At 42.0% G+C, this 13,993-nt stretch overlaps 1 protein-coding gene across 1 annotated transcript in view; it reads right to left on the reverse strand.

The window, feature by feature from the left end:
- Nucleotides 1-6,027, reverse strand: part of arid2 (AT-rich interaction domain 2) — a 41,575-nt gene extending 35,548 nt beyond the window's left edge. Inside the window, exons 1-4 of the mRNA XM_006806466.3 lie at nt 5,562-6,027; nt 4,059-4,244; nt 3,842-3,935; nt 2,790-2,887 (exon numbers count right to left, since the gene is read on the reverse strand). Of these exons, the coding sequence (XP_006806529.2) occupies nt 2,790-2,887; nt 3,842-3,935; nt 4,059-4,150 (284 nt within the window). The 5' untranslated portion in view covers nt 4,151-4,244; nt 5,562-6,027. The remainder of the gene's footprint in view (nt 1-2,789; nt 2,888-3,841; nt 3,936-4,058; nt 4,245-5,561) is intronic.
- Between the last annotated feature and the right edge of the window lie 7,966 nt (nt 6,028-13,993).

The following is a 13,993-nucleotide window of genomic DNA, read 5'->3' on the forward strand; positions in this document are numbered from 1 at the left end:
GTGTTTTAGTGGGAACAACAACAAAAAAAAAAAAAAACAAGGTTGTGAAGGTTCAAAGTTTGCTCCAAACCACTTCAAAATAATATGAAACTACTAATGGAAGAGAAAACCGTGGGAGATGTGAAATTGTGTTGACTGAGAATCAGTTGAATCATTGCAGCCGTGGGAAAAAGTGGAAGCAGTGTTGAGTAACTGGAAGCCAATCCAGCAAAATTCAGGGTAGAGTACATATAGATATGTCAAATTATAGAAGGGGGTAAAGGTAGCAGGCTGACAGGAACAGATTTGGAGGGGAAACGTATAAACTGGCTTCAGTGATGTAGCAGACTGTCCTATCATCTCCCCAAACTCCTTAAATCCCTTTAAATTTTTACACTTTTTCATGTTGTGTACAAGTCTTTAACACTCTCCTTCACCGCCCACCCTTGGGCAACATCCTTCTGTATGTTTGACTGACTGATCAGGGATTTTCTCAATGTCGCACCTCTTATTTACATATGTATCTCGTGCCCCGACACTGCCAGTAAACGAGGCCGAAAACAGAGCTGCGTCTTGACTGCGCCCTCAGAGTGTCAGAGTGATCTGAAGCTGGCGCTTTGATCCAGGCGCGAATCCGTCCACCCCTGAAGTTGACATGAAATCAGCGCCATTGGTGAGGATTGATGTCAAAGCAGCGCTCACAACACGTTGAAAACGAGCTGGAAAAATGTTTCTGGCACGCGTCGCTCACTTATTACAGTGACATTCAGATATCAAATAGATGGCAGTGGGAGCTGGCACTGAACTTCAGCGCTGCTTATTACTCTGCGCTGAGTGGGAAGCGCTGACCAGAGAGGGGGGCCACATCGTGATCATCCCATTCATTCAGAGAAAAGAAGCCAGGGCAACAGGCGGCGCGATCCTGGTGACGATTTTCAGAGCTGTACTTTTCTACCTGCGAACTCTTGGAAAATAATGCAGAGAGTGGATAAAATAAATAAGGAATGAACACTTTAAGATGGGCCTGTTTAAGATAGCAGACTAATAAAAAAAAAACCCAAACTGCACCCAACCTGACAATGCCCTTAATCATCACTTATAAAACAAACTGTTGCCTGTGTGTTCACAACAGTTAAAGGAGCAAACATTGCTCACAAACTGCCAGGCTGTCAGTGGTTACAGCTGGTCATTCAACTGGATAATCAAGGTTAACTGATATTAGCAAACATCCACCCAGCTCAAGTGTCCTTGAGAGAGAGAGACACTGAATCAGACACTGAATCTGAACCCTGTGTACCTGCCTATGACCTCTGAACCCCCCGCGAGACAGCCAAAGAGAAATTTCCTCCACAGCATTTACAACATTCACCCACTTTTTGCCAGGCAAAACTAAAGGGGGGAAGAAACAGCACGCAGTGAAGAGAGAATAGTCTCTTCATTATCAGCGGCAGTTGAAGCAAGACAAGCCCTCGCTGCCCGCTGCCTCTGACATCCACTACACCGAACCGCCTCAGATAAACTTTAGAAAGCAGCTCCGAAGGCTCTCGTGACACAAGAGCGCGGCAGCTGTAAGCGAGGCCTCCTTTCCCCTATGTCTCATCTTCCTTCCCAATATTATAGGCAATAATTACAGTGACTAAGCTCAGTGAGACAGGTGAAAGAGTCTCAGATGGCCGTAACGTTTATTTATATCATTTTCTGACTCAAGTTTGCATCTGGTATTTATGAATGTGGTGTTGACATAAAATAACAGCTGCATTTATTGCTCAAATTGTCCACGCAAAGCAAACTTAAAGAAATTCAAAAGCTGTTTAATACTAAACCTGTTAGACGCAGGCAAAAAAAAGAAAAAAAAAAAAGGGGGGGATTCTTATATCTGTTAAGTTTTACTTAGGCTGTGAGAATATCTGCATAAATCCCAGCACAGAAAACCAAACAACTTTGCACTGCAGCTACTCGCACTGTAGTAGTAGGAGGACTAGAGACGACTAACTGCTGTCTTGTCAGAGGTCAGGGCTTCCAAGTGGACCATTGCACCAAATCACATGATCATTTGCTTGAGAAAAGCTGTCTTGTAACGCATTCTGCCATTAACACTGATATGTAGCAGGTTAATACTTTGTAACCAAGGTGGTATTAAGACTTTGACCAATTCTAACTGCATCCATAACTGTGGGTAATCTGTGAACTAGCAGCAGATAACTTGTTGACATAGAAACTTGCAAAATATCCACGAGCGGATTACAAGTGTTTCACTGCAGGTGTGATCCCTCGTAGGCAGGTGCTGGTGAGGGGAACAATCGTTGCATGCATGAGGAAAGGAGTACAGCGAAAGAAGCCAGCACCAAAACCACAAATGCCAGCTGTTGGAGAAGGCAGACTCTCATCATGACAGATAACTTGGGTTAAGAGTTTTGGAGGGGGGCTGTGTGAAATGCACATCAGAGCCCACAGATCTGCTCAGTGGTGCATCAAAACCAAATGTCCTCTCCTGGCTACAACATTTTCACCAGTTTGACATACAAAAATCCTGCTTTAAAAACAAAGCTTCGATCCACACTTGACAGCCCTCACATTTAAGACTGGTGTTCTTATCTAGCCCTGCCACAGCAAAAGTACACAATACAAACTTAAACTGCCTGATACAATGTTGTCCTAGTGCAGCTTCCCAGCAGAGAGGCGCAGAGAGGGCAGGATCCTGCATGCTGACTCCATCTCTACATTTGTAAACACTTCCCACATGCTACCTGAGAGGACAAGAGCTGCATGCTCCCTGAGAGGACAAGAGCTGCATGCTCCGTGCCACTTACCGAAGGTAGTACTGTTTTAAAGCGAATGCAGCGTTGGAACAACTCCTCGGAAAGTTAAACTCCTCTCCAAGTTCAATCCATTGGTTTTTGTCAGATACCTGAAAAGAAGAAATGAGTTCGTTAAGAGATGAAAAACACCGGCGAACCACAAACAAAAAAGAGCGGTTACACCGACAGCAAGCCATCTGGTCTGCCACAGGTTCCCCCCGCAAAAAAAAATGAGGCAACACATCATTAATCAATAACTTTTGGAAACTGCTCTAAAATATTTTAGGAGGAGGGAAGAAAAAAAAAAACACCAGAGTGTTTAGTATAAAATTATTATTTTTATAAGTTTAGCTTCACATGTGTTTATTAGCCGTGCTTATTTACAATTGAGTACAATAGGTACAACTGCCTGACTCCCTTTAGGACATTATCGTTACTGTTCAGGCTAGTTAGCACTGTAGCTAACGAGCTAACTTGACTTTCCTCATTTTTGGCGTTAAAACCTAGCGGGGCTAAACTCCAGCAAACTGCCCCCGGCGGTAAACAAATGCTTTAGCTTGAGGCGACCCGTTTGAATTAGGAGTGGGCTTTTGGTAGCGTTTACTGTATGCACTGCATGGGCCTGTGAGGCCTACATTTTGTCATCAGCCATGAAGCCGAAGAAAGATGGCTATGGCGAGAAAGAAAATTCAGGCTTGCCCCCCCTCCCGGGTGAAAACTACCGGTAAAACCCCGGGCGAGACGCCGCGACCTAAGCGGTGTTTTCCGAGGCCGGGCTCCGAGCCGATAATCGATGTTAAACGTGCCCGCTAATTTTGAGTCGCTCCAACTGCACTCTGACTCGGAGCGGTTGTACTCTCAATTCAAACCACACACAACAACACAAGCCACCACATTACATAGAGATACATGGCAAACTAGCACAAGGCCAACACCGACCCACTAACGCTGTTCTGGAAGCTTACACTTGTCCCGTGTTACCCATACGGAGTTGTGGAGTGGTCCACCGGGAAGTCCACGGAAGGCAGAGTGTGGAGAAAATAACACTTTTAGTTCGCACTCACCTTAGCAAAGCCACCTAAAGAGACGACTCTGATATAGAGAGCATTCAGATCCAGCTCTTTCCCACCCACGATAGGAATCTTCTTGAACGGCGATCTGTTGGGAAAACACAATAAATAAATCCACATTTGTTTAAATAACACTTCTGGCAAACTCGCCGCTGCATGCAATGGTGATTTAAAGTTATATTTCTTGGAAATAAAGACGCCCCAATCTCACCCTCTGCTTTGGTGAAATTGCCGCAGCTCGTCCAGGAAAGCCTGTCCTTTCCTTCGCTGATCTAGTAGATTTTTCCCCGTCGAATTTGCCATTGTTTTTGCATGCAAAAACGGTTATACCCCACTTCAGTCGCTTCTTAAGACACCAAGGATCCCATACTCCGCCGGCGCTCAGTCATTCGCCAAGCTGAGTGTTTAAAAAAGTTAAAGAAATAGCTGATAGCAAGAAGAGCGGCAGCTCGCTAATAAAGACTGATGCACACAGAAAGCAAGCCCGATTCAAGCCCGTACTAAGTTCCAGCGAACAGTCGCAAATACGACCGATTTACCGGCAGGTTAGAAACGCCATGGCAGAAGGTGTTGAATTAATGCTTTTGGTCGCGGTTGTATTCGTTTGGAGTGGTTTGACAGTGTGTTACGGACGCAGCTCCGAGGCTATCGCACACACTGTAGAGCGGCAGAGGGATCCAGTTCTCAGACAAAAAGATGTGAAGGCCGCGGAGGCCGGCCTACCATGCGTGCAGCGACCTCTATGCCCGAAAGAGGAACTGCACCGTCCAGAACCGAGCGACCGCTGGAACAATAGAGACTGTTTTCTTTTTTAGGGACCGTCTGCCCTCTTCCCTCCGTGTGGAAAACGGGTCAGGAGATACTTGGAAATGTCCCGTGGGGGAGGGGATAATACTAATTAATTGAGCACCCTTATTTTACCAATAAAATACGAGAACATATTAATCGCTGAATATTTTTATAAAAACAAATGCGGTAAAATTATTTCAAAATAGCCTTTACAGAAACTCTTTATAAACTGACAAGATATTTTTATTATGCTTTTCTACAGTAGAATAAGAAGTAAAGATACACTGTTCATCTCCTTCAGAAATGAATGAATATAGCGATCAAAATATCAGTAAATTAATAGTCTTTATATATGTTTTTTTAAATCCTGTAAACAATTTCCATTTTAATGGTGATATTACCTAAATGTTTACATTGCACAGTATCCTGGTGCAGAGATCAGGGAAATCTTATATGTTCACAGTGACTGTGTAGCATTTATGGTGGTGCAAAATTTCCCTGCACACTGTAATTGCTAACTTTAAAGTTAAGGTTTTTGGTAGTTTGCATATGTTCAATACAGTCTTCAAGTGTGTTTTTTTTTCCTGCCATACTGCTTTCTTTTTTCTCTTTCTTTTTCTGGTAAGCTGCCACTATCCCTTGCTGACCACTTCAAAACGACTTTATCTCACGGGATGGTTGGAAATTACTCCTGATCCCTTTTTCCTGCAACTGCCAAGCGGATATCTTCTTGATGGGGTTACATTCAACCATTACACGTACCCCTTTGCTCAATGAAAAACCTGTCACAAAATGGCGGAGACGTACGTTAGCAGACCCCATTTTGAGGAATTGACACTAGACAGTGGAAAAGTGCATGTCCCTGTGCGTGGTTTTCGAAATTGGGCTCTTTTTTGCAAACAATGTGCGGCGCAGCGGAGCTTACCTCGCGCCTGTTTGGACTCCCCACCCGTCAACCGAATTCTGGGCTAACGTGTCGGTTAGGCGCTAGCCCGTTAGCTTTAGCGAGCGTTAGCAAAATTCGTCACTAATCTTTTCTGAGGGAATCGCGCAAAGCCAGCTACTCTGTCATATTTTACGCCGACGTGAAATCTGGTTCTACTCTTTTTCGCTGCTACTTGATAATAAGCGCTTTTTCTGGAAAGAAATTGTTGCCTCCGTGAACTCTTTTGACGGTAGCGGTGCCTGCTTCCTACTTTAGCCTGTCAGATTCCAATCCCCTGTAATCACTGCTAACAAAGTTACCTCTCCGTATGCCAGCTGCTTACATAGAAGCTCACAAGCAGGCAACAAGGATGCATATTTTCCCTACATTCATCAACCGCTAAAACCCTTTTATTACTCTCAAGAGATTTGAGGAAAGGCTAACACTGTTAAGGGCGTGCTAAGTTTTGTAGCTAACAGGCTAGCCGTGGTGCGTGCGTGCGATCACAGAGCAGTTGTAGCTAAGCCAAACGGCATTTAAAACTTAATTTTAACAGTCGAAAATTGTCAGTAAAATGTTTTTTATTATATTTGGGGTTTGGGGGTTAATGCTACCACCACCGACCGGTTTTGCCGAGATAGCAAATGTAAATGCAGAGCGAAATGGTCGTTTATTACGCGTTGTCAGTAAAATGGATCTCTGCTAACATTTAGGGCAGAAACGTTCGCAAATGCTGTGACAGTTTACTGTCAAACACCAAAATGTTTATTCTGTGCATTTGAGTGTCATAAGTAAACGAAAACCAGCGGAATTGATTATCAACTAATAAAGAGTGGAATTGTTGGATATTGCGTATAAATTTTAGAACTATTCTTTTAGAATAGTTAAGATTTTAACAGAGCCGGCGTTAGTGGCTTTATTCTTATAGTGAAGTACTTTTGAGGAATTTTTTTTGGACTAAACAAGTGAATAAATACTACTTCTAAAGATTAGCTGTTTGTTCTACTAAATCCTTTGCCTGTTGTATGATAAATCACAGGAACCTTGAAATACTTGCATGGTTCAAGAAAGTCAATCACCTTATACTTGTTTATAAGTAGAAAAGTTTTATCAGCTAATCTCCAGCTCATTTCCTTCCTCCCACAATCATAAATGTACCAACTAAGGTGAAAGAAAAATACTACAAATCACATATATATTACTATCACATATATATTATTAATTAATATCCCTAAAGCGCACATTGGGGAACAACATAGCTCTGTCTTTCCTCCATTTATTATAATACATTAATGAAGCGATGAATAGTGTGCTGTGGCTGCATTTGAAAGCTCCACAATCAGTTATGCCATCACTACAGAGGTCCTCATGTGATGTGACAGTCAGGCCTCTCATGACATATGGCGCAAATAGAGGCAGTTAGCCCAAGCTGCCTGCAAGCACGCAGACAAAAGATCCCAGTGGGATGCTAACCGCATGTAACGTCCTTACACTTCCCTCCACCCTGTGGCCTCTGCCGGAGCTCTTATCGCACAGGAGTCATAGTGTTGAGGAGCCGTTTGGTGGAAAAGGGCTCCATCTTCTGGTAGACAGGCATTGTGTGGAGGGGTAGTGAAGAGTCCCCTCATTGCCTTAGGAACATAATGAGGGATCAGTTGAGAGATTTTAAACTGGATACAGTGCTACAGTTGGAGCAGGATGCATGCTGGGAGATTAAGGGAGGGAGCTGCATGGGGTGAAGACTGATCCTAATGCAGATGGAAATAGTGTAATTTGAAAAGTTGGTTGTAGAATGAAAATAAGTACTTTAATTTTGGTTATTGATCAGGTTGCGTATTTGTGTTAGTATGTGAATCAGTGAGACAACAGGTCTGTCTGTTTACTGTGAACATGACTTCAAAAATCCCTCCAAGATGGAAATAAAAGGACGTTGGAGTCGGATGATTCTCTGCAACACTAATACATTGTATCATAGTTGGTGATAATATGTAACATTAAAGTGTTTCCATATCTGTTTCGTGGCAGCAGACCTGAGTCAGTGACCCACTGCCTGTCAAGTAAGTGGTGCAGGAGGCGGTCAGGATTAGTCATGGCAATTTTATTTATATAGCACATTTCATTACGTGCCAGCTCAGTGTGCTTAACAGATAAAAGCCTATATAGATCTAATATACCTTAAAGCAATAAAAACAACAATAAAACCTTGCCAAGAACCCTGGGAAGAGTTGAAAGATGTGCAGCTGATGACCTGAGAGGTTTGACTGGGTTATAGACAGCAAGTCAGAGATCTACTGTGGTGCAAACCACTGAGAGGTTTATGAAGTAACACAGGGATTTTTAAAGGAAATTCTGTATTCATGAAGTGATGTTGATGTGTTTAAAGTTCTGTACATTCTGAACAAGCTGGTGTCGTTCTACTGATGGATGTATGTGACGAATGACTGTTCAGGGACCTCCTCTCATGATTCAAAAAGCATTTCAGAGTTGCTCTGTTGGAGTCACCATCTCTGATGATGCTCCGCCAGCAGATGGAGAAACTGAAAAACTGAAGCTCAGTAAAGAGAAAAAAACTTGGACTAGAACAATAAGCTAAACTCTCCTCCCCAAGCTGCCAAGGAGGAAAGATGTTATTAACATGACTCTTCTCTACAGATACAATAGTTTGGTATTTTACTTTGGTAAAATAAAACATAAAATTCAATGTTTTCATGCTGTTAAGTTTTTGGGTGATGCAGTATCAAATATGTATATTTTTTTAAGATGCACTAATTAGTTGATATTATCATTAATATATATATTTATTATAAAAAATATAATAATGTGAATAAAACTTATTTTAAAAAGGTTCTGACATATTTGTGTCACAGCTAAGGGCGGGTCAGTGCCACCCCAAGGCCCCCTTCAGACACCCTGCTCTGTATCACCCACACTCCACCATTGCTGTAGATCACTCTACAAATGTAATAAAATCCCAATGTTGTCGATACTTAATGATTTTCGCATTACAAGGATCATTCCAACTTACAAAACAGTTAGAGCTTTCATCAAATCATATTACAAATTATAAATCATAATTCAAATGAATTAAAAACCGGGATTTGGACCCAGCCGTCCAAAAACATGGCCCTTCTTTTTTAACCATTTTGCTGTTGTCTAACTTGTGCCCTTTGGGTCACTGCCTCTCTTTGCAAGATAACGTGGTGGTTCAGTGGTTGCACTGCTGGTTTTACAGGAAAGTGTCCCAGGTCATGGTCTGCACTTGTTAGGTTGAGTTAGGCAGGCATAGTTCCTCCTGTGGGCGGAGCCTCGTCTTCCCGCTCTTAGGCCACCACACCTGTTGCTCACCTGCCGCCTCATTTAACTGAATTTTTGAACCAGCCTCTGGATCCAGCCTCTGCCTGGATAGTCTGTGTGGTAATTGGACTCCTCGAGTGTTCCTGACATTAATGTCTTTGTTTCCTTGCAATCCAGAGCTCTCTGTGTGGCTGAGGAGCGGCCTTCTCGCTGGATCTACTCTCTTGCTGAAGCCAAGCTGGTTCATTCCGTCTGAAATCTCCCATTAGTTCACTCACTGCCTTCATCCACCTACCTGCCCACCCTCCTGTCTCCTCCACTACCACCCTCAAGCAAACTTGTGCCGCTTACAGGGGTCTAAGCTTATTTTAGATTGTTAACAATCTAAAATAAGCTGTTCCTTACACATCTAATCTTTAAAAGGATCGGCGATTGTCACAACAGGTTACGATGGGGGAGATCTTAAAGGCGTGGTAGAATTGCTATGACTGCTTTTAAAGTTGCTCTTTTAGTGATATGTTATTGCACATGACGCACATGTTAGTGTTCACTTATCTGTACTGAATATCAGTTGTGTTTTCTTATTATTGTATGTTGCAACCTCTGCTCCCCTTTAGACCAAGTGTCTCTTAAAAAATACATTTTAATGTCAAGGAAGCTTTTATGTGGACAAATGAAGTATAATTACCCCAAAAGCAAATTTAAAAAGATGAGACTGGAAGTGCTTTGTAAAAAGAAATCACTGAATCCACAGATCTCAGCCTTAGAAGGAGAAAGTGCCAGAGTCCGGCACACAGTGTTGCAAAATCTGTGTCCCCTTTGGTGCTTGTCTAAAGAGTTAAAACCTGAATCTTAATCCTGAATTTTCTGTCTTGGCTTTTTCATCTGATTTCACGAGAAATGTTGAGGCAGTCCTAAAATAACACTTGTGCATTTGGACACAAAACTTAGCCCAGACTGGGAACCTCTCACCCAATGGCAGACAGGCTAGCTGATGGGGATAAGCTCACTAACCCCGAATTGTATAAGTGATGGACATTAAATGTAATTTCTTCCATTAAACTTTACCATCAGAAAGTGAAAGCAGACATAAAGTGAATAAGAATGCAATTTGCAGAAAGAATAAAGTGCAGTAATAAAGTTTTAAAAGGTTCAAGGTAGAATCTAGTGTTTTGTGCAATTATAAAATGTCACGCCTCTTTAAGTGAATTTCTTACTCTAGAAGCACAAACTAAAAGGAAAAAGCAGCACAAAAATGATGCTCCCTCCACCATGCTCTCCTCACAAATGTTCTTTGGTCTCTTTTTGTCCTCTTTTTCAGAGAGATTAGCAGCAGACAGTAGGATTCGTAGACAGGCTCTGTTATTAGGACTGCTGAACACTCACTTTCTGTATTTTCTGTAGTCTTTTCCACTTTTGCAGGGACTCGTCGATGGTCCTGTGAAAGTTTTTGCAATCCACATATGATCCACACCAGCCGTTCTTTCTAGAAAAGAGCAAACTTTGTCAGTAAACAGACTTTTTTTTTTTTTTAAAAGTGGGATGATCTCTACAAACCACAGTTTTTTTAATTATTGGATCACTGGACTCTCAGTAGATTATGGAGGAGCTGTTTTTTCGGAATTCAGATACCTTTCCATGCATCAAAACATGAAAAGTAAATTATGTGTTTTTAATTTAGTTGAATTGTTCATCTAGATTTGTGAATTCTGTGAAATTACAGTAATCCCAAATGCTTCACAAACATTTTGTCCCAGTTGGATTTAATGTCACAATATTGTGGCAATCCCTTTTGGCCTTGAATGATTAGCTGAGCGCAACTATGAAGAGGATGAAAAGTGGAAAGGTTTTTGGCGCAGTTGACACACCTGTGGAGGGATGAAGATTTGTAGGAGAGAGATCAGTGGACTTTCTAACCAGACTGTTTAAGACAATCTTGGAGAGTTAGGATGACTGAAGAATGGAGAAGACGTGTACTGACTGATGTGCAGAGCTGTAGTAACTAAAGAGGGTTAGAGGGAAGTTGCTTAACCAAATCATGAAGCTGTGGGGAAGAGCTGTCGAAGCTAGGCTCAGAACAAAAGTGACAATCAGAGAATAGCAGTATGACTTCATACTAAAAAAGAAAAGAGTGTACAGATGTGATGTTTGCTTTGAGTTTAATGGGGAAGTATAAGAAAGTCAGAAGGAGCTGTGCTATATCTTTGTAGATGAAAGAAAGAGTATGATAGGGTACCAAGACAGGAAGTCAGGAGTGGCAGAGGAGTATGAGGACAGTGAGACAGTATGGAGGTGTGTGATAGGAGTGACAGATGGGTTCAAGGTGCTGCTGGTGGGATTAGATCTGCTCTGACCTCCTTCTTGTTTGCAGCGGTGATGGGCATGCTGACAGTTAACGTCAGGCAGGATTCTCTGTGGACTATGATATTTGTAGATTGTGATCGATAGTGAGATTAGGGGGCAGGTGGAAGAGAGGTTGCAGAGGCGGAGTTATGCACTGAAGACAGAATAGGCTACATGTGTGTGAATGACACAGAGACCGATGGAAAGGTGAACATGTCAGGAGCAGAGATCTTTAATGTAGATTTAAATCCCTGGGGTCAACCATCCAAGGCAATGAACAGCACACAGGAGAGGTGAAGAAGAAAGCATAGGTAGGATGTAGTAAGTGAAGCAAACTCAGAAAAGAATGAATACCTGTATGTCATCTCTGTTGCAGTGCAGACAAAATGTTTGTATGCAATGACAACTGTTCACTGTCACTAGGTGGCACTTATGTGTCACTTATGTGTCACTAGATATTCTGGTCTTATGAACGGTTTACAGTCCGACTTAACTGGAGTGGATAATCATTACTAATATTAGTAACAGCTCTGTTCTCATAAAGTGTTAAGCTGAAACTGGCACGGCCGAGCAAAATCCAGAAATTGATTGTTAAACGTCTGAATTGCCACCATAAAAAGGCTGATCTGGCAATAAAAGAACACCCTCTGAGTCACCCTCTTACTGCCAACCGCCACTTTCCCGGTTTGTAGGAAGTAACTGTGGCTCACTTGTAATAACAGAGACACACAGATTTGAACAAACAGAGAAAAAAACATCACAATGCAGAAAGACCTCAGCAGTGAGGAGTGAAACATGGATTGGAAAACAGACTTTGTCCTCGGCTTCAACTAGTATTACAAGGCTGTTTCAAGCTTATTAATAACACCTGGTTTGGCTTGAATTATGGTAGTATTAGCAAATATTGTATGGCCATCATGAAATTTCATGATTAAAAATGAGCAGCTTGTTGTGAAATGTCAAAATACATTACACCAGTAGCATTTAACAAGTTTCACGTGTGTTTTCTATTTGACAACTGAACATTATTCAGTTTAAGGAAACTTAAAAACGGCATCTGACAAGGGTGTGGCTGAAACTCAACACAAACCTGGCCTCTTTTCCCCTCAGGAGATCCTGAATAGTACATGAAAAAATACTTTGATGTGTGTGAAGGGACTCATCCTCTTATTGTTGGCTACAAAGTAGGGCAGTGTTTGTTCTTCTTCTTCATGTGTTTGACACATATCAACCAGGACTGGCACACTTTTCAGGGACTCCAAAACATCGAGGGGTCCTTTAAGCTGGACGTCTGCCTTTGCATCTCCCACATTTTCCAAAATAATGGTTTTTTTTTGCTAATCCTGTAGTGAACATGTTTAAATTAACCCTCATTCCCCATTTACCTTACAATTCCTATGTTTGAATTGCCACTCTACTGCCATGTGAACTATGTGCCACCAATTTTCCACAGCATGTCTTTTATCCTGTCTTCCTTCTCTCACCCCAACCGGTCGCAGCAGATGGCCGCCCCTCCCTGAGCCTGGTTCTGCCGGAGGTTTCTTCCTGTTATAAGGGAGTTTTTCCTTCCCACTGTCGCCAAAGTGCTTGCTCATAGGGGGACATATGATTGTTGGGTTTTTCTCTGTATCTATGAAGCGCCTTGAGGCGACTTTTGTTGTGATTTGGCGCTATATAAATAAAATTGAATTGAATTGAATTGAATCAATAACAGCACAGCACTTGTTTATTGTTGTGATGTTTAGTCACTTCGTGTTAAAACATCGGTGCCCCAGCATTTATCTTCTTCTCAGTCTTGCCATCTTAATACAGAATCAGCTGGCTTCGCTCAGCATTTCAATGTATTTACTGTGAGCAGATCAATGTAAATATCGATAGCAATCCTGGTATTGGTATCAGATTGATGCTAGTGCGATAAAATCGATACTGTCAAGAATCGGCTGTGCACAGCAGGCAGGAGAGGCCCCAAATGCAGACTCGCAGATGGAATGTGAACTCAAAACAAACCTTTATTTGCTTAAAGGAAAGTTATACAAAACTATACTGGGAAATTATATGAACTGAACACACAGAGAGGCACACAGGGAAACACACAACCATCGGGGAAAGCGTGGAGACGCTGACAAAAATAATTTGCTGTATTGCACACCAATACCATGTGCACCAGTATTTCTGCCACCTGTCTGTATCTTTGAGAGAGAGAAATGCACACAATGAAACTCAGTGATGAAATGTTTGTACTTTGGAGCAAGCAAGCCCATTTTATCACAATATTAAAGGAGCATTGGAGTATTGTTAATGTGAGGTACAGGTTTCTATATGTTTGCGTTTAACTCTGCTCAAAGTATTTTGAAGAGGGAAGCTGGAAAAATGGGCCGGAGCCCTCAAACTCCCCTAAGAGTATAAAAAATTGGATTGTAGAATACTATATACGCTCATGTTCAGTATATTTTTACAACTTTAACTAATTATAACTACACAAATGCTTGGCCATTTAATTCCAGAGAGAATTGTTGTACTCTTTAATACAACATGACCAAGAAACAAAAACAACAAAAACACAGAAGAAGAAAAGGTAAATGTTTGAGCCTATAGTTCATTTCAGTCATTGGTTATTTCAAAGAAAACTCCTACTGGAACGCCTTCACCGCTGAGTTATGCACTTTTCCTATGTTTTTTCTTTCTGTGAATGGATTTCAGTAAAATGACCCTCAGGTGAGGCTGAGGCTCCGCCCCCAGCAGAGCGAACGCTCTGATTGGCTGGTTCGAACAGCGCTGCCCACAAACATCCAGCA

Source organism: Neolamprologus brichardi, chromosome 17, assembly GCF_056152115.1.
Source record: "Neolamprologus brichardi isolate AB-2024 chromosome 17, ASM5615211v1, whole genome shotgun sequence".
NCBI lineage: Eukaryota > Metazoa > Chordata > Actinopteri > Cichliformes > Cichlidae > Neolamprologus > Neolamprologus brichardi.